This window comes from Doryrhamphus excisus, chromosome 13, assembly GCF_030265055.1.
Source record: "Doryrhamphus excisus isolate RoL2022-K1 chromosome 13, RoL_Dexc_1.0, whole genome shotgun sequence".
Classification (NCBI taxonomy): Eukaryota; Metazoa; Chordata; class Actinopteri; order Syngnathiformes; family Syngnathidae; genus Doryrhamphus; species Doryrhamphus excisus.
The window spans coordinates 14,590,559-14,612,348 of NC_080478.1; the positions used below are offsets into that span (position 1 = coordinate 14,590,559).

The 21,790-nt window shown below is 41.2% G+C and overlaps 1 protein-coding gene across 3 annotated transcripts in view; it reads left to right on the top strand.

Moving 5' to 3' along the window:
• LOC131140298 (connector enhancer of kinase suppressor of ras 3-like) overlaps positions 1 to 21,790 on the top strand; it is a 50,023-nt gene that overhangs the window by 9,407 nt on the left and 18,826 nt on the right. For all 3 annotated transcript variants that reach the window (XM_058090575.1, XM_058090577.1, XM_058090576.1), the window contains exons 2-14: positions 3,854 to 4,017; positions 6,947 to 7,149; positions 7,491 to 7,578; positions 10,741 to 10,782; positions 11,357 to 11,476; positions 11,611 to 11,670; positions 12,116 to 12,184; positions 12,282 to 12,428; positions 14,861 to 14,985; positions 16,335 to 16,522; positions 16,604 to 16,690; positions 17,178 to 17,428; positions 19,491 to 19,528. In XM_058090575.1, the coding sequence (XP_057946558.1) occupies positions 3,854 to 4,017; positions 6,947 to 7,149; positions 7,491 to 7,578; positions 10,741 to 10,782; positions 11,357 to 11,476; positions 11,611 to 11,670; positions 12,116 to 12,184; positions 12,282 to 12,428; positions 14,861 to 14,985; positions 16,335 to 16,522; positions 16,604 to 16,690; positions 17,178 to 17,428; positions 19,491 to 19,528 (1,582 nt within the window). The remainder of the gene's footprint in view (positions 1 to 3,853; positions 4,018 to 6,946; positions 7,150 to 7,490; positions 7,579 to 10,740; positions 10,783 to 11,356; positions 11,477 to 11,610; positions 11,671 to 12,115; positions 12,185 to 12,281; positions 12,429 to 14,860; positions 14,986 to 16,334; positions 16,523 to 16,603; positions 16,691 to 17,177; positions 17,429 to 19,490; positions 19,529 to 21,790) is intronic.

The window sequence follows — 21,790 nt, forward strand, 5'->3', positions numbered from 1 at the left end:
TTTTATATGCAAATATATAATTTATTTTGGTTCGTTGCACACTGCCTGTGTTTTTTTCTATAGTTTCAGCTATTCAGTTTTTGTAATACAGATCTCAGCTGAATGCTTTCTTGTCCTTGACGTTGATGTTCTGATCAACATTTTCAATAAAAGTGACTGTTGGAGGAAGAGTTTAAAGGGGAACTGCACTTTTTTCAATGTACTTGTTCATGCATGATCACAGCCTGTTAAGGGGGGTCTGAAATAAGTGTGTCCCAATGATGTGCATTGTTAGCTAGCTTATATTAACTTGTTTTCTGGCATAATAATGCACAGAAAAGTGAAAGAAATACGTGTTTCACATAAGGATTGTGAAGGAATGACAAAATTAGTTTTCTCAGAGTTTTCTGCTGGCCTCTCCCTTTAGAGATTGGTGAGAAGCACTGTCAGCCAGGAGAAACTTGGAGTAGAACCACTGCTCCTCAGCATTGAGAGGATGTGGCTCAGGTATCTCTCAACTGGCATGGGAACGCATCAAGAGCTAGACAAGCTAGATAATGTAGCCAGGGAGAGGGAAGTCTGCACTTCCCTGCTTAGGCTGCTGCCCCCGGTACCCGACCTTAGATAAGCGGTAGAAGATGGATGATGATCACTGTGATTCAGCTTCAGAACCCTCTTTTTTTAAATTGCTACTGTCTACCAGCAATGGAAGCTAACTAGCTAAATGTTAAATGCGCACACAATGTTTAAACCCTAAATATGCTTTACTAAACACAATTTAATTATAAAATGGATAGGCATTCACTACCTATGAATGGTAATGATGATCGATGCAACAGATAATATCGTAGTAGTATGCTGTACATGAAAAAATGAATATTTTTGGTGTAAGTTTTTGACGCAAAACTTTAACCAGGGCATATATTAACTGAGATTCCATTGTATTTCTAAAGAAAACATGTGCCAAATGTTTGCACATGAAAACACTATCAGTCATCAATGTAAAAATACATACTGTCAAATTCTTAAGTGACAGACCCACCATGCAGAGCTGTGCAGCCCCATTGTAAGACTTTTCCCCAGTTCCCATTGGATGGGCCAGCCCAGTGTGTACACAGGCTTTGTTGTTCTGTGAAGTCATGCATTAGAAGGTAGCTTTGCATTTGCAGAGACAAGCTTTTTCTTTCTAATTACAACATGGTCTGGTCCAGCCAGAGACCATTGTGCCCGGGTGCTGTGAATTCCCACAATGGAGCTGCTCAGTAGAGAACAATGAGTTGAATTCCTGACCGTTCCCTGCAGGTTCAGAGGGCTGGCTGACAAATAAAGACAGCAGAGTTACAGTGGCTTTGCCATTCTATACCCAGCCATGTTCCCACTGGCCACCTCAGCGGGGATGTCGGTGCATGTTTGTGTGTGTGTGTCTCTGTTTGTTTGTGTGTGTGCGTTAGAAAGTGGCTAGTCCTCCCACTGGGAGCAGAGGGAGGGGTTAAAAGATGGGAGAGGTCAGCAAAAGGAAGCTTACCCTTCTAGGAAGTCAATGGCTATTCAGTTCTGTTTTGTGTAATCAAACCCAACCCAACGAGAAAGCAGAAGTGTTGTAAAGTTCAAACTTGATCAATACTGTCTGGACGGCAACGTGTTGATGTACCCATACTTATGTTTGCCTTGTTGCTGCTTCTTTGTTAGCATGTGTCAGTATTGGAATTGGCTGTTTATCATTACAGTGTGTACAGAGCCATGGAAAAAAAAAAACAGTCCACATTTTTTTCTGCGCCTAAGATGATGGGAAATGTTGAGATTAAGATAAGAATAGCCTAGACATTGGCAAGAATAAGGGTTCTGCTGTTTACATTGCCAGAAATGTGTGCTTACACAACCATTAAGTATGCTACGGGTCTCGCTGGCCTCCCACAGGGTATAGTTCCACTCGTGGTCCAGACTGGAGTGTCTGGACCTTGTGCTTTCCCAGCTATCCGCAAATATGCCTGTCAGTTGAAGAGCAAAACTACACAATCTGATTTGTTGTATCGATAACCTGCTGTAGAATGAAAGAAGATGGTTAGTATGAAAGGCTCCAAGAGCGAAATTAAAGTTCTCACACTCGCAGAAGCAGAGAATTGCTATATGACATCTAAATTGTTGAAATAGAATAATAGCACCAACAAATGTTGTTAATTAGAAGTTGTTAAGCAAGTTACTGCACTTAGCCTTCAATCAAACTGAACTTTCAAGAGCCGTAAATATGGACGCAGCTGTATATCAGTGTGATTGTATTTGACATTGCTGGTGTGTGTTTATGCCTCTGCTGCGGAGTTACACCCTCTCGCATTGGTCCGAGGACGTTTGCCAAATGCTTCACAGAGGCCATAAAACTCTGTCAAAGCTCTTTCATCGTGCACAGCTTTTGAAAGGCCTTCACAGTTGTCACTGCTGCATTCCTTCCACTAAGTTCACAATATTGTGACACTATCTTCTTATGAGTATCTCTGACCTTAATGTTGCGTTACACCAGAAATTGATTGTTGAAATGTTGTCACATTCTTTATTTTCCTATATGCAGTCAGATCTTGTTTAATCTTGGTGGGGTTTTTGGTCGGAGCGCTAAAAAAAGACTCACAATGTGACCCTTAACAGGTCCTATTGTTTGCTTGACTTTTCTTGTGGCCTTTCTACTGAGGTAGATGGAAATGTGACATAATTCCCATCGGACTTGTTAACCCACAAGGTTTGTTTTTCTTTACTCACAAGTAGCTGTTTGGTGTCTTGCATTTGTCTTTTTTATCGAGATGTGTGTTTCCTCGCAGCTGGACCATTCAGAGGTGAAGTCCAAACTTCCTTAATGTGGTGTTCAGGAATTTGAATGCCGAGGAATGAGAAACATTTCATCAGTCTAACTGGATTTGGCTTGTGTGCAGATGAATGGTTAACAGGCTGTGATGGCTTCTCCTTTGATTCAGTTGAGATGACTCGGGTTCAGGAAAAACGATGCAGATCCTGGCAGACCATGCGCATATGCTGAGTTAGGAAGGAAGCATGTCAATATGGTTTTATATTTGTATAAAAATATGACCCTCGGGCACACCCAGTGGGTTGGGTCTCATAACTTCATGCTCTACATTTTACAAGCCCCCACTTATATGCTGCTAGGTTTTATGTTCTCCAGAAAACGTCTAGTTCCTCATGACTTGAATTTCAAGTAGAGTTAGCGCGGCCAAATCCAGCCTCGTACCGAGGAATATCATTTGTGAGCGTGTGTGTGGCGGAGTCGGTTAGAGTTTGAGTGTGTCTCACAGCTGACGGGCCCTTTAGAGAATCAGGGCACGGGGCCATGCTTCTGCAGCTGCCTCTTCTCTGAACACCCTTTGATTGGAAGAAAGATGGCGTTTATGTCTACAAACACACACAGAAGATCACTGAGCGACAAATTGCATGTGAGATGCATTCATTCAATTCCTGTTATTGTACTGAATGTAAAACATTTTTATGATTTATCGCCTTCTGTCTCGAACACCAGGGTCGGTGTGGTGAGTGCGTTATTAGAAGTCAGCAACAGGCAGTTGGCACACACACTAATACACACACACACATACACACTTGCACAAATATAGTCATCTATTGTTTAACCAGGCTAACAGCCTTAGCTGAATCAACTGTTGCTCTGTTTGTGCTGTGTTTATCTTGCAAAGTTATCTGTCCCACCTGTTCCCCTGCTGCATTGTTTTTTACGCACACACACACACAAAACCACACACACGTGCACACTAATATTATTACCCATGCAAGTTAAACTCCCTGCTAATATACTGCTAAATGCACTGCCAGTGCAATAGCTAATCATTCCTAATGGACTTTTTTTTTCATATGTACGCAGGTTTGGATGACAGCCTACAGCAGTACGTGAGCAACTTTGAGCGGGAGAAGATCAGTGGAGAACAGCTACTGAAGATTACGCATCAGGACCTGGAAGAGCTTGGTGTGGCCAGAATTGGACACCAGGAACTGGTGTTGGAGGCTGTGGATCTGCTCTGTGCTCTGGTTCGTATGACTAATGAGCAAGAATATTATAAATACCAGTGGGTTAGTTGTAGAAGGGATAGGTGCTTTTGAGTAGCAAAACCTGAAGCACCCCCCCCCCCCCCCCGCTTCCTCTGTATCCACTTAAACTCAAGCTGCAGTTCCTGAAGGAGGCAGCGTTGCAGAAAGGCTCATCATTTCCCAGCCCAACAGGGCATTGAAGCTCCACAACACTTGAAGCCTGAACAGCAGGGTCACTCAGGGAGGGGGGGGTATGGATGATTATGGGTTAATGATGGCTGTCATGGAGCAACAAGTTCACAGTTTAGTCTCATGATTTGGTTTAGTTTGCATCAGTCCCTCAAAACAAGATCGGTATTAGTCCAAGTAGGCATTATTGAATTACTGCATTGTTACATGCGTTTAACATGAACTTTATAGGGCCTCTACATCAAACCCAGAAACACCAGCCCTAACAAGAGAACTGATGAAAGGAAAATGATACTCATGCCTATTGCTTACCATGCAAAGACCCTTCCAACACACCCCTTGCGTTCTCCCTTAATACACGCTTAATATACGTCTTCAGTTCTTGTGTGTAATTCATGAGCACTTGCGGTGCTCGTGAGCATCAAAGCAGTACTGCAAACTGTCCAACTGTGAGGGAACCAGCTTTTCCACCAGATGGACTTGATTTGGAGTTTTATCACTTCCTGTCCTATAAAAGTCTCACATTGTGGTCCCTGTGTTTTGATCCCTGTCAGCATTTCTCCCTTAATGCTCTCTTCAAAGTTATTTATTTACGTTAAAATGAAATTGGTTTGGCAATTTTTTCTTGTCTGTACAAGGTGTTTTCACGTTTGTGTTTTCAAGTCAACTTCATCCAAATTAAATTTGGATTCAATGAGTGTTTGCAGAACACATGAGACATGAGTCAGTGTTCCACCACCTCAGCACACGTTTCCTCTTGGCTCATATGGAATTCTGGCATGTTTCATGTGGAGTTTAAAACCCACTACCTTCTCATTATTCCCCATGTATGCCACACCAAATGATGAATGTAGATGCCCACTTTCAAGTCTGACATTTTGCAGTTTTAATACATAATATAGTGCCTGCTTGAAGTATCCTCATCCTCTCTACCTGGGTTTAGGCATGGTATGACAGAAAGTGGAGATCCAGCACTGCCACTATGTCTCCTCTGTTATTCCTCGTAGTTGGAGCTGAGCTTTGATATGGTGAAACCACGGGCATGATCTGTGTCAGCAACTTACAACTGTTGTAACTGATGTTAGCTGCCTCGTTAGCATGTGCCCTTATAGTTTTGCATCCCATAGCATGTGTAGCAAGATGACTGATTGGCTACGGTGCTGCCCCACAGCTGTCCCACAGGAAACAGAGGTGCTCTTCCCCACAAGCCGTCAGGAGCACACGGCTGTAATGGGACAAACAATGAACTTTCTGTTCAATTTTACTGCACCTCGGTGGCCAATAATGTCTTTAGCAGAGTCAATGACGAAACACTTTTTTGTAAAGTCCATCAACCCAGTGACGCATCAACAACATCCCATGGTATTCACACACTCTTACATTACAACATTGATACAAAGCTGACAAAATGAGAAGCCCCATCAGCACTGTTGATGTGTTTTACTATCACCAAAGTACAGCTATCTTATGAATGTGGGATAGGACTTTAGATTTAATGTACGGTATGCTTATGTATGTAGTGTGTTTATAGTGAAGTCTGCCTAAGCCTGGGGCCTAGGCCAGGAAGTGCTGTGTGTTGTGATAGCTATCCTTCACTCATCAGGAAACAGGCACTTAAGTCTTTTTAGACACTGCTTGTTTGTATATTCCCTGATCTCTTTGTTTGCTTTTGGTTGCAATTCAGGGCTGGACTTATTATTATGCTAATTTTTTGTCCCTTTGTATTGAGTTGTGGACTCCTGTAGAGCAGCTACACACACTAACCAGCACAGAAAGCTTTTTAGATCTTCCAGAATCTGCACCTATTCAGCTGTATTTCTTTGGATTTTGTGCTTCCCGCAAAAAATGGTCTGTTGTAATTTATTCCACCCACTGCCCACTGTGCTGTGGTTGGTCACACTCCCAAGTGCTTAGGAGGACTTCCGGTGTTGTGCCGCTACCTGCAAACCCAACTTTATATTAATAAATGGTATAGGAATTGATAATAAATTGTGTTACCTTTTTTAAAATGTTGGCTTTAAACGGTTTCAAATGAATGTGAGGGTGGTATGCAGCTAGACTTCAGACCTACTCACCACATAATATATACCATAAGTGCTTGCAGCTATTGTGTGTCACACATAACTATTCCAGTGGTTCTTTGGTAGTGAAATGATTTGGATGTTTGGGTGGGGGAGGCTGTGGAATAAAAGCAAAGTTGACATACTAACCACTCACAGATCTCCATTATTGCTTAAACACGTGCCTTGTTTCTCTTTACAAGCATGTTTAGCTTCTGGCATGTCTCGCTGAGCAGCAGCTCAGCTGGCAGTGTTGGTGTTGCAACAGCTTGTAAGAGGGTATTTACTTGGGCAGCAGTGAGACTTTTAACCAATACTACATGACAAAGCAATTATTTTAATTCAAACACTGTAAAGATGAATTTTTGAAGATTTTGTCCCAAGTGGCCCATGAAGAAGGAACTTGGCTACTTTGTTCATGCAAAGCAGCAATAAATTTGAGGAATTGAATAGCAGGAAACAACCCCAGGCACAAGAATGCAAACTTTGCTCCCTATGATAGGAATCAGATGATGACACATGAACACACCAGCTACTCTGTTATGACATGCAAAACCCAGATTATAGGGCAGACGTTATTTCAATCAGCAAAATAAACTAATAAAGCTTTTCTATGGACATTTATTTTGTACTTTTTTATATCATAGTTTAATTGTGTATTCATTCATTTTTTTTTTCAGAATTATGGGGTGGAGACGGACAACTTAAAGAACCTGGTTGTGAGGATGAGAGCTGCCACCAACAGTCTCCACATGGCCACGTCTGACCGAAGGAAAAGCCCGGTGTATGATGGCAGTGCTTCACGCAAGCCACCCAATGACTTTCTCACATGTGTGGTTGAGCTCATTGGTGCTGCCAAGAGCCTCCTGGCTTGGCTTGACAGGTAACAGTACTTTTGCAATGTTTCTGATCAGGTTTGATGGTATTGTTACATGCATATAAGCGTTCATTGTGTGGTTATGATTGGTTGTGGAGCGACTATTAGTGGCTGAACTTTGCCATTGGCTGTCAATCAACGTAACTTGTACACATGTGTGACGTGTGGCCATGAATTACATACAAGCTGTATGTAGCCAGTTGCCCAAATACTACATTGGAATCTGGAATCATTGGAATATTTGCTGATGAATAATATACTTTGCCATTGTACTTTTTTTCGAATGCGTAGTTTTTACATTCAATGGCTACTTTCTAATGTTCTTTTTTTCTTTTGTCTGCGGGCAGGACGCCGCTTACAGGGATCAGTGACTTCACAGCCACCAAGAACAAGATCATTCAGCTGTGCCTGGAGCTTACCACCACAGTTCAACAGGTTTGCACACTAGTTAGTGCAGCAGCACACCAATGGCCAGCCCAGGGAAACAGATATACATACACACAATAGTTTTTCATGGAGCACATACCAGCCCCGGGATACAGACATGTAGGATCAAGTGAAGGAGAAGAGCGTTATGGGAAATGTGGTCTGGCAGCCATGACAGAAGCCTAAAGCCAGTCTGAACCGATAATTGCAAACACTGATGTTTTCTTTTGGGATATTTCCTCCTCCTGCTCCTGGCTAACTGGGAGAACCCCCCCTTAGAGTCAGAGTCAAGGTAAACGTCCAAGTTTTATGATTAAAAAATGTGCCATGTGGGACTTCTTTGAGGTGTTAGTAGGGTTAAGGGGTGCAGGGATAGGAAAGTGGTCTCTATGACTTCCGATGTGAAACTGGATTATCAGCAGGAATTCTATGTACAGTGTTTCATCATTCCTCGGAGAATTGCTCTTCCATTGCATCATGGTATTGTAAGTCTATTTCTGCCAGTTTCACCCAACCAGCTGTAGTTGGCCTCTGCTTCCCAAACGTAATGTTTATTTCTGGAATCTGGTTTAATGTGTAGTTTTTTTTACGGCAGCTTTTGTCTTAAGTGGTTACTGAGGCTTACTGCTATTATTCAAGATGAATTCCTTTCCCAGAGTGTACATTTCCTCGCCAGTGTCTGGGATTTCTGCACCTCTGGTGATTTACTGTGGTTGCCTCGTCATGGTCATCTATACAAGAAGTGGGGGGTGTAAAATTCCCACACTGCCTTGTGAATCAGAGATTATAGTGTATAATAAACTCTTGGTAGTGGAGTACAGAGGGTCTCGTAACGGCCATAAAAGAGTTTTTGTTGTTGTTATGATCACCTGTAAAAACAGATACAACTGCAGACAAGAACTGCAGGTTCTTTACCCATATTTGGACATTTTAATGAACCACTGCTTAATCACATGTTGCACATAACGAAAATGTGAGTGATTTAGTTTGATGATGATGATGGAAGGTGGCATTAGGTTTGCACAGCTCATGGATGTACTTTAACCAAGAATTAAGACTTTTCAGATCATGTAATTTCATGCAAATTTTGCCTGAATGAAGCTTGTGTTTACACACACAATAGGACTCAGTCATAAAAATGTGAAACATTGCCCGTCTTTGCTGACCCACATGAATGGAGGTTGTATTCTTTCAAATAGAAGTTGCCATGACTATTGAAGAGAATCTGTTTTAGCAGAACTTGTGGATTTATTGTTCAAGTCAAATCTAAGACATGATGTGTTGCAGTCATGGCTTCAGTTTTGAGCTGGTATAGTATGTGTTCCCACACTGTCACACCGCTTTGTGTCGCATCATTGCTTGACCGTACAAATCTGCTCTGGTGGCAGATCAAAGGCCCAAATGGCTCGACACGCATAGTCATCTGATCCACTGTGGGTGAGCGGTCAAGTCCAAAGCCGTGAGGGATCACTACACTCGGGGAATTGTCATTTTGCATTTACTGACAATTTATAGGGGTGTTCCAACACAACATTTGTACTTTGTATTTTTCGATATTGATATCAACCTGATCTGATGACAGCACCAATTATACATAATTATATTATTTGATAGTGTGGAATGTTAGAAATGGTGTTGTTTTTTGGAGCTGCCAGAGGTTTGTTTTACAAGGATCTTCACACTTGTTTTTTATGGTGGTGTTGCTTGTTGGGATGTGCCATGGATCGGTTGTGTTGAACTTCCCCGGTTCTCTGCCACCATGGGGGACTTGCACATGGTGGGTTTTGCACTCGGTTGTAAAGTTTTTTCCAACTCCATCTGGGCGTTGCTGGGTAGAATTGCTGAATGCTGAAGTCGACTCTAAGCTGTTGGACTATTTTAATCAGAGTGCTTATATCACAGCTTTTAGATGCTGTCTGATCAATAATAGTTTTTTTTTTTGCTGATATTGAACCAGGGCACCCATGATTAGCTATATGACCCAGTGTGTGTCTTCAGGAAAACACTAAGCTTACGACTGAGCTACACACATTCAAGGATTGTAAACACTGACATTTATTTTAGCACTTCCTGTGTAGAAATTTGCAGTTTGCATAAATTCTTTCTGAACCCGCATTTTAATCTTGGCCAACTTTAGAGAGAATATTTTAAGAAAAAGTCATTTTGAAGCGGTGTGTGTGTCAGATGCAACCTATCATCACAGTGTTTTCCCCCATTGAGTGTTTACACTGGGTTTTCATTTAGTGATGGAAATGTGGCAAAGTTACTTGTATAACAGACACTGAAACACATGGATCATCTTAGCATGTAGGAACACTATCCAATGTTTTTTTTTTATGGAACACAGGAGTCATTCTATTGTTGGATATGTCTATACAAGTGCAATTGATTGCTGTTCTTTCGGCACGGTGGAGTCGACATTTTGAAAAAAACTTTGTTCAGCCCCTGTTGTCAGTCTGCACTATGGATTTACAAGAAGCAACATAGCTGAGTTTGCATAGCACGGATGTCTATGTATTTTTTGTTTTCTTTTTGCATGGACTTAGGCTGGTGTCAGCTTATGGTAGTGAAGCTTTGACAGAAGCATTTCACCTGTGTTTTGATGGCTGCCCTCCTTTGTGGTAGTCCCCTTCTTAGGACCACTTTTGAAAACAAAGTGGGGGGTCCTCCCGTATTCAACGTGAACCTCTCTCCTTTACACACCACGGTCGCTACAGTTGTCAAGGGAGGCTGTTTCTTCAGCTGTGTTTGACCACCGTTACCTCCAAGTGTCTCCCATCTGATTTTAGCAGAACTGATCTCGCAAATAACCACCGTTACAGCTACTAGGGCTACTTTGACTCAGCAGACCCCAGCCTACTAGTATGCCGAGCCACAATGCTCAACAGAGACCACTGTTTAGATGATTTTCGAACATTGTTCCGACATGCGTCAGAGTGGCATTTAGTCCCCGGTAATAGGTACCTCAACCACTCGGGGATTTGTGTAATTACAGTTTCGGGGGAGTAATTTAGATACGTACATGTTTATTTGTGGCAGTTCTCCATTTTTCTCCGTTCTAAACCTGGAGAGCTGATTTAGTTTTTAATCAACTTCTTCTATGACTACATTTTATTCTCCCGTATTGTTAACTGCCCTGTAACCTAATCTGTCTTTTCTTGCATGTAACAGGACTGCTGTGTTTACGAGATGGAAGAAAAAATTCTAGAAGTTGTAAGTATACTCATATGGCTTCTCTCTCATTCCTTTGCTTGTCATTATTAGAGCGCCATAAGTTCCAATAAGGGGGTCTTTTTGAGCTTTAACTCTCTTTTTGATTAGAGATTGGATGACATGATGTCAGGGTTTTTACAGTGTAGAGACATTAGGCATTCCCAGTGAAGGGGGTGCCTCTTTTGCAGTCTGGCTATCAATCAGTGCTTCCTGTTGCTGACAGACTCTAGGCTCCAGAGGCTAACGCTGATCTTCTTTTTTAGTTTTCTGCTTCTCACAACGCGTGTGACTTAAATACAGACAATTCTTGATGCTTGACACTGATAGTGAAAGTTCCCCCTGACACCTCGTCCTGCATAGAGTGCAATAGAAACAATAGTCTCTTCAGTTCTCAGACTAAACACAGACTTGCACTGAGGCATACACAGTCCAGGTCAGCATAACTAATGAAGGAGGACTCATTTGAATTGCACTCAAGCAATAAAATGGACCATTAGATCACATACAGTAGCTTGCGCTTGACGGAAAAATGTTTTTCATTTTAATCAATTGAAGTATTTTTTTTCTTTATCAGTCCAAGATTTTGAACAGCATCTGTGATCAGACTGTGAGAACCACGTCTGATCCGCTTATGAGCCAGTCTGCCTGCTTGGAGGAAGTCCAGCTGACCAATATAAAACCGGGTGAAGGTCTGGTAAGGAACATTTTTGATTGCCACCATATATCCTGTGCCTCTGCACGCAAGCCATGCTTGTCACAACATGTCTCTGTTAGTATTATATTGTATTTATACAGAGTACAACTTAACTACTTTGTGTTTCATCCCAGGGAATGTACATCAAGTCGACTTATGATGGGTTACATGTCATTACTGGAACCACAGAACATGTAAGTATAACACAACAACTCAGCAAGCTCTTGGTAAAAAAACACTTTCTCACCCTCCTCTTTATCTCCATCTCACATCACCTCCTCCAGTAGTAAGGGACGTGACTTTTTCTCCACTGTTGGAGTTTCTAACAGCTCATGCTTATTAGTTTCCACCACAGAAGTCCCTACCTTTTGTCCACAGTGAGACACGCACGCAGCCTATGACTAATGCACCAGTATTATTGTCGTGGATGGATCATTATGCCTCCGGTCTTAATTGTGAATCATCAACAGATGATGTTTAATGTGGATTTTCCCAGGATTTTTTTAGTATTTAATTAAATTAAAGGTATTAGCAGTTTGAGTGTTGTATTACAATACAAATAATGTTACATTCAGGAAAGCTTTTCTCACAGTAACGGCTGCAATACTTGAATTGACCCATCGTGTGTATGTTCCTCAGTCACCTGCAGACCTGACCAGGAAGATCCATGCTGGTGATGAAGTGATTCAGGTTAACCAGCAGACAGTGGTGAGAATGTTATTTGATGGGAGTTGTATTAAGATTTCAATAGTTCTGTACCATTTCTTAACTGGGTGTTTGTGTGTGTTTACATCCTGTAAACCAGGTGGGCTGGCAACTAAAAAACCTGGTCATCAAACTGAGGGAGGATCCCAAAGGTGTGTTCCTCCTCCTGAAGAAGCGACCCACAGGAACAACAGGTTTTACCCCCGCCCCACTCAAAAACATGCGCTGGAAGCCTCCTGTACCTCAGGTACATACACGTGCACTTCCTCATGTAGTCTATGTAGTCATTATCTATCAATTATAAGCTTTTTAGAGCCACAAGTCCAAAACAGGCGTGCCCAGACACGTGTCACTGCTCCAGTTTTCCATCATAAATGGCACTAGGAAGAAATGTCCCATATGATTAGAAGCAAATGTCCAGGATGCTGCCAACCCAACCCAACCATTAAATACTGTAGAGCAGGGGTCTCAAACTCAATTTACTTGGGGGCCACTGGAGCTCGGGTCTGGGTGAGACTGGGCCGTATCAGGTTTTCAAAAAAAACGCATTTATTAAAAACAAAAAATTTTTAAACTTCGCTTTGGTTCCAATTTTCTACAAGAAAAGCTCTGATAAAACATTCCACTGTTCTCAAATATCTTACTTTTTATTTTTCTTCACAAAATAAGATGAAAAATAAATAAACAAATCAAGAATAAAGAAAATCAATCAATCAGTAATAAATGAATAAATATAATAATAATAATAAAACGGCAAATAATAAAAACTTAAGAAACCACATATAGTTGGTGGGTAGACAAATTATTTTTTTCAGATTAAAATGAACAAAGCATTATTAGAGCCCTGTAGACATGACAAAACATGACTATAGTCACATTTATACTCTTTTTATTTACAACTTATTGCGCAACTGCAGGGTCTTGAGACACATGCTAACTCGCAAACTAGAGCGCTAGCGACCTAAACGGTAGCCTTCAAGTTATTTCCTTTAAACTTAAATAGCCAAAAACTTACCACTTCCACACGGATAAGGAGGATAACTATTAAGAGTTATTTAACCTTTAACATGAACATTAATCAAAACTTTTTTCTGGGTACATGATACCATACAGCATCCATATCAAACTTGCGCGGGCCGCACTAACATTAAACTTTCATATCAAGGCGGGCCACATTTGGCCCACGGGCCGCGTGTTTTAGACCCCTGCTGTAGAGGGATGAATCAGCCAATGGACTTTTTGTCTCCTTCCACAGAGAGCAATAGAGTGCAATGGGTGCAAGTGCAAAACATAGCCGACTGCATAGCAATGGCAGGTAGTAAAGGTGTGTCATGTAATTATTTCCACTGTTCCTCGCCAGTTATTAAAGCCGATGTCTCAAACTCACGGCTCAAAGTTAATGGTGAGAGGCACTTGAACCTGGTTAAAAGAAGCCAGTATTTAATTAGGCAAGCCATAGCCAGCACTGAACTCGCAATGAGCTGGGCACACAGTAGTCACGAGACGGAACACCAATTGCAATAACGGTGTCAACACCAAAATGACAGCAGAACATGTAACATGTAAATGTAAGTAATCATACTGTATAACTTTAGCATCGGCATCACTCTCGTCGCTGGGAGTTCTTCCCGTTTCCCAGCATGCCTTGCTGCACTTGTTTTATAAAAAAAAAGTTGCTGGACTTACATGTTTAGAGTTGTTATTTTTTATCCTCCGGTAGTAGTCGGCGTTGCCCTGTGTATGTGATAAAGTGTTAAGTCGCTGTGGGATGAAGTCAAGGTGTTTTTGTTCATGTTTCGTTCATGACACAGTGAGTCAGACTGTTATGTTGACTAATAACCTCCTGTTTGGTGAAATGTGACTCCCGACTGAATATTTGATGCGGGCCAGCCTCAGACAACCTGCAGCAGTCCCCGGTTGAAGTTGAGTTTGAGACCCCTGTCATACATAGAGGGACTATATGTAGGGAGTTTCCCAGTCGCCTCGAGGGCACCGACATTCCAAAGTACTCGTTTAACTCATAACATCATAACTTCAAAATATGGATTTTTTTGTTCAATCTGTGCTTTTAAAACAAAGCCAGTTGCCATGAGCCCCATTAATGGTAACCGCCATTGCATAACACAGGTAAATAGCACTGAACAAAGTGTGAAATCCCAATGCCTTCAATGTGTGGGAATCCGTCCTTAAACTGCTGTGAATGTGGTCTAATGAAATAAGAGCTCCGGCTTTGTCAGATTGTGCAGACTGTTTTCAGGGAAGACGAGATGGAACGATATAAGATAAGTGAGAGGTGATGAGATAAGTTTCATCACAAAGGTGACCAATGTCAACAGGCCCCCCCCCGACATCTTGTTTTAGCAAGTACTTTGGGATATCTGTGTTAGCCATCTCAGTTTATCTGTAGTAATATGGCTCCTACAGGAAAAACTGAGACACAACTCAAATCCTGTTTCAGGAGTGAATGAAGGCTTTGTAGTATGGTATAATCTGTACACATGGGAGCCACACAGATAAGTATGATTCAGGCCAGCCTGTTATTAATCGTCAGTATCTGCTGTACTGTATTATCAAACATATTGCTTGGGTCTGGAGAGAATATCACAGGCGCCATAGGTACAGTTTAAGTACGCACAACGCAAACAAATGTGCCGTGACTAATTGTGTTGTGTTTTACAGAACAATTCCTCCTTAATCCGGGCCCAGTCCCCCTGCAGCTCAGGAAATGGATCCACCAAAAAAGAGAAACCAGCAATCTTGGATTTTTATATCCCGCCTCCTCCTCATATGCCATACACTCCAAGGTGAGACTTTGCATTTCTTTTGCTAAGTTTATTTGTGGTAATTATGGTGCTTGTGTGGGTTTTCTGTACATAACATACAATACGGTCAGCTTGACACCACTGCTGAAATAGGCAGTCATAATAATCAATAAATCAAACATTCATTCATTTTCTACCGCTTATCCTCACAAAGGCGAGCCTGGACTGGTCGCCAGCCAATCACAGGGCACATATAGACAAACAACCATTCACACTCACATTCATACCTATGGACAATTTAGAGTCGCCAATTAACCTAGCATGTTTTTGGAATGTGGGAGGAAACCGGAGTACCCGAAGAAAACCCACGCATGCACAGGGAGAACATGCAAACTCCACACAGAGAGGGTGGAATTGAACCCGGGTCTCCTCGCTGTGAGGCCTGCGCGCTAACCACGCCTATCAGCTGTCTACGGACGAGAGGCGGGGTACACCCTGGACTGGTCTCCAGCCAATCACAGAGCACATATAGACAAACAACCATTCACACTCACATTCATACCTATGGACAATTTGGAATCGGCAATTAACCTAGCATGTTTTTGGAATGTGGGAGGAAATTGGAGTACCCGGCTAAAACCCACTTATACACGGGGAGAACGTTCAAACTCCACACAGAGATGGCCGAGGGTGGACAAATCAAACAACCGCACAATAAATAAAAACAGTGCATCATTTTGCCGGCCTCAATAGATTGACATGTGATTGACATGTTTGTTTGTTGGTGCTAGCGAGGTGCTAGCAAAACACAGAGTGCTCCATGTGAGCGTCATGAGGAGTAGCATGCAACGAAACACAAATGGGTGATTCTCCCAAAAAGGGGTGCCTGCGAATGAGAGTATTCACTGGTGTCAAAGACAGCGATAGCTTGTTAGCATGCTAGCTCGGCTTCCTCCCACAGTTGGAAAAACATGAATGCCAGATAAAATGAAAACCACGGATCTGACTCTATATGTCAGTCCTGTGATGGACTGGTGTTTAGTCCGGAGTTTACCCCATCTTTCACCCTAATGAATGTTGTGTTCAAGAAGTTGGGGTATTAAATAGATGTTCTCTAGTGCCCTCCTTTCTAAATAACTTGCTGTTGTCCTGATATTCACCTCCCATTGAATACTCCATTCTGCCCACTCCGCTCTCTTCCAACCCACTCCACACACACAAATCCCACCACCGTCCTGATGCAACGACTGTCTTATCTTCCTCCTCCAGGAAGATGACAGCATGTTGCCACGCTCATTTAAATGACAGAGGGACTTGAACATTTAACATCATGACCCGCACCAATCATGCTGTTAAAAATAATCGCATACTGTATATGCTTGTCATTGCAGAGAGGAAAGAACAGACACCTTCTCCAGTTTTAGTAAAAGGCCAAAAGGCTCTGAATCACCCAACTCCTTCCTGGACCAGGAGAGCAGGAGACGCTGCACCATCGCAGATTATGACAAACTAAATGTTGGCTATCCAATCGAAGCCAATGTGATACAGCCCAGAATGAGGGAGCACAAGCCATCACGTGGTCTGTACTTCTCACCATTCAGCCCTCCAACAGATGTATGTACGCAAATAACCAACAAAACTGTCTGTCACCTGCTCCTAGGTAAGCCCCGCCCCCTCTCCATGCCTGTGGATACTTGTGTGTCAATCGTAGATCCCTTTGCTAAGCCCTGGGCGCACAGCAGGAAAGGTATTAACAAGATTGTTATCAGTATTCCAACTACTCCATTTCTGTCTTCCTATCCTGCAATACATTTTACATTTTACAGTACAATTACAATAATCCGGAATAAAAATCCTTAATAAAAACATAAGCTGCAGTAACCTGCAACAAGCTAAAACTCAACTCTGAACCCTGACATCACTCCTTGTCCGCCTGCCAATCATGTCCCCTAGGGAACACATTAATAGCACATACACAAACATGTCTTAACGGCTTATTTAAACATATTATGTATACTATTTTGGGTAATACAAGTGTAAAGGTGACTATAGGGGTGTTAGTTCATGTCTAGAGGGCTCTAATACTGTCATTTAGAGGACGGTAGACAGGTTTTCAAAATGAATTTTTTAGAGAATTATAGTATCACAAGCAAAATAATACTACTACTAATAATAATAATAATAAAAATAACTACTGAATTAGCAAATGCTAACTCTCTTCTCATTCTGTGAAGGTGAGGACCTCCTGTACAGATACTTAAGCAATGAGAGGATCCCCACCATAGCCGAGGAGGTCGCATCAGCCGCTTCTGCCAGCTACATGCCAACAGGCGAGCACCGCCTCATCAGAATGGACCACATCCGAGGAAGCCGCTACTACTCCAACTCGGACCTCCACAACAGCGCCACCATCCCCTATCAGGAGGATGTCAAAAAGGCCCCCGTAGCTTCGGTGTCCAAACGCACAGCAGAACGTTCACTACTGGTCAGTTGGATCACGCGACTTAAACTATTGACTCACTGATGATCCGCTTCCTGTTCCTGTCTTGTCTCCTTCCTTGGTGCCTTTGATTTTTAATGTCCAGCTGGGTTTTTTTTGGCAGCTTGCGGCTTTCTTGCACTGTCTTCCATGTTTTCCTAGTAATACCTACTACTACTTACATGACATCATCACCCCATTAACGCTGCCTACACCCTTCCCCTCTTCTGACGATAAGTACCTTTGCAGTTTGTTCAGAATTAGGACTTGTTGTCTATGGACTCCATTGTACATATTAAGTTAATGTCCATTTGGTTTCATTCTACTTACACAAATAACTTATACAAGAAGAATATTTACAGAATATTTAGTGAATGCAACTCAGCGTGATTGTTTCTGTTCAGATGACAATTTTGTGACAAGTCAGCTGTATATTTTTCTCTGCCAACGGTTGCCTCTTGTAAGCTATGCACATCATCCTGACAATATTCATTTATGCCATCACTTTAATTGCTGCATCGGTTGGTGAAAAGATGTTCATAAACAAATATTTGTGCTGGTTTCCAAGCTATGCACAATATGTTTTTTTTTAAAGTCCGTGCTTCAGTCGACTCTGCAATGACTGCAATTATACGTGCAGCTGGGTGACAGTAATACTTGGTCTTTTTAAGCCATCGTGTTGCTCAACCAATCTTTTTATCCACACAGGTCAAATGGTCATAATAAGACGGTATTGTTTCAAAGTACTGAGAGGAAGTATCCGTTATTGTTTGATATGCCTTTTTTGTAAGTTTTGCATAGCATTTTATTAAAAATGTCACTTAAATTCAGTCATCATTTGTATTGTCTTTATTTTACTACTGCGTGCCGAATGAGTGATTCAGGTATAACTGCATTGCAGCATGTTGTATCATATATATATATATATATATATATAATCATTTAGATGTACTAAATCATCCAGTTGAGGCGTACTGGGGTCATAATTGACTCTGACAGCAGATGAAACCAGTACACAACCTGCTGTGACCTTTGAGCTGAACCCTGCTGGTGTTTTTCAAGCATGTGGTGTAACAGGATAGCTCACGTAAAGGTATCGTCTCTTTCTGTGTGTGTGTGTGAGAGACAGATGATGATGGTTATGAATGCACCTTCCTTTTCGATGAATCTTTAAATGCCATCTGGGGGAACCATATGGTCAAAGCAGGTTTACCATGAGGGGCTCTTATTTCTGCACATATGCTATCTTTTAAACATTTCAAGCTGATACCAAGGGTAGGATTGCACTTGTCTGTCAGCTTTTCCCCTTATATTGATAGGAAATGGCGATTTTTTTTTTAAAGAAAAAACTGAATACTACTACATTTGCATGCATTCACTAACTGATGAATCCCTAATCTTACTTTTCTATTTCATCTTTCCTCTATCTGGCTCTGTCGCTGCTTGCTAAGCTAAGATAAAGCTGCCGGCGGTCATCAGTAATTTTCACCTTCTTCAAGGCCTGAACTTTTCTTAGAAACCTGCACTGCACTCATTTTAACCCACTGCTCAAATCACAAACAACTGCAAAATGAAGGGTTATGCTCCTTTTGAGATACATTAATTTTGTGCTTACTCAAAATTAGTATTTTGCGAATAAAATCAACAGTAAACAGTAGATTTCCTATAAGATTTTATGTAGCTCCTACATGAAAACATGAAAGTGACTACGTTGGTGACGGAGTTACGTAGTGCGCTTAAACGCATCATGGTGTGTGTGAGCAGCGCCTGCACAGTCCAGAACAAAGAACTGACTGAAAGTTGTTAATCGTTCTGTGTGTGTTACATGAACAAATACATTTGAATATTATAATATATCTTAAATAATTAAATTACTAAGTCAAATGTCTGAAGGGGTACGGGACAGTGAAAAGATTATATGTAGATATGAATAATCAAGGGCAAATACAAATTGTGAGTATAGAGCAAATACACTCCAAACGTACAAACTAATTTACCTCAAAAGGAATGTAAACATTCTTTTTTTTGTTGCATGACTGATGAATAAACTGATTTTTATGTATCGCAGGGACACGACTGGCACTCGAGCAGGGACTTCCTCAACCGGTGAGTGTCTTTGCCTGTTTTGCCACATACAGTATAAGACGACGGTTCCGTGGGTGGACTCCTTTGTTTGCCCGGATGCCATTTTATCAATGAGTGGGATATTTGGCCATTACATTTAAAGGAAGCATAAATAGAAGACGTTTGTGAGGTTACTAGTGTTGGGCAGGTCTGTGGGCTCCTAAAGGTCTTGAAGGGGATCTAGTGGTTAGCATGACGGCCTCACAGTCAGGAGATCAGGGGTTCGAATCGCCATCACCATGCAGATTGGGCAACATGTCGTCCACATTACAGACACTCGAACATTAAATATGTAGACACCTTTCATATTTTCGACAAAATCCCTCAAGACTTCCAGTGTCCAAGATGTTGGACAGAAATGTCCCACACAGCAACGCATCCTCCATCTTTCATCTTCAGAGAGTCTTGGCAGCTCACCACCATTCTATGAAAGATGATGACATCTGAGGATTGCTCTTTCCTCTATATTTCATCATCCTCGCCCCTCTCTCCCACTGTGTCTCCTACGGTCTCGGATGAAAAACCTGAGAAGGTGTGACTCCCCTGCATTACCGCCGTGATCGATGACTCAAACCACCGTCCACACCTCCGCGCGTCTATTCTAAGCCACAAACGCATCACAGCCAGTTTGTCGCACGCTCAATCAAACCACATGAGTCATATTTACAATAAAGATGGATGCGGCGCCGATTGGTTGACTCATCATTGCGACGGAGGGTGTTAGAATATGATTGACGCAGTATTAAATCAGACGTCATCTTAATTCGGCTTTGCAAATCGGGGAAAAAAACACAAGGTTTTCCCACATGACAGAGCATAAAATTGATTTCATTCTGATGTCAACTGTCAAAACAATCAGCTTTGTTAGTTAGATGAAAGGGAGAGAGGACAGACGTACTGTACATCTTCATCAAACCATACCTTGTCAAAGTCTTTATTCGTCTGCAACAATTCTTTTTCACTTTTTCATACTCAAAATTTTTCATACTCAAAATTCATTGATGGGGTTTCACTGGTTAAAGTATAAATGGATAGGTTGCAGTAATCGTCTTGAGACATTAGCAGCTAAGGTGAGTCGTTTTTATATTTAGTCAAAGTTCACCATAATATAGGGGTGTATTTTTCCACTGGCGGGCTACATCGTGAAAAATGAAAGGATGCAACTTTGCCACTTAGATATTTTGTAAATCATCGATATGCTGTATATATTTCAAGAAAAACATCATGACTTTAATCCCAGACTATTTTGACTTTATTCCCATCGTAATATAACTTATTCCCCAACCCAATTTCCCCCTAAAATTACTTTATTTTGTTTTTCCATAATAATCCAACTTTTAAGTAATGATGGTCTTTGTTCTACTCCAACTGTATGCTACTAAAATAACACAGAATATGACTTTTTCCCTTACTATTTTCACTATATTGTCATAAAATCACAGCATTTTTTTTACATTTCTGTTGTTTTTTTTATTTTCAAATTATTTCAACTTTCTTCTTGTCATTATAGCTTTATTCCCATAATATTTTGACTTTATTCTCATAACATTTTAACTGTTTCCACAACCTAATTTTTCAAGAAATTACAACTTTATACGTTGTTTTTCTAAATACTACGAATTTCAAAAACTAATATTTCAACTTTATTCTACTACAATGATGCTATTTTATCATATTAAAAAAATTAAGACATTTTATTTTATATATAACTTATTTTGTCTTAATATTTTGACTTTAGTCTTGTAAAATTGCTGCCGATTTTTCAATTTTTGCAATTCTTTTTTCAAAATGAACAGTTTTCTTGTTAAGTTACATTTTTAGACTGTGTCAAAGGTCAGTAAAACTAAAGTAGACACTGGAAAACTGCTGTAATATGATGACATAGCAACTGTTTTCACTTCCTGTACTTGGAACAGCCCAATCATTGTCTATAGTTTATTTGTTTCAATAAGTTGTTACAGTTAGGAACATCACATTTACACAATTCAGCATGTCTGAAAAGCAGCCACAAGACTGCGACGCTGGGCTGTTGAGAGCATCATCAAGGGTCGAGATTGCCTTGTGTTGTTTTTGTATAATGTGCATGGATGTGCCTAAAAACAAACAGGATGTATGGGAAGAGGGGGGAAAAAAAACATTAGTAGCGGAATGACAGGAAAATAACCCAACATTTTTGTTGCCTAAAATTGCAGGGTGAGGCCCGTCTGGGGTGCATTGAGTATTTTCAGCTTTGGGAGCCCATGT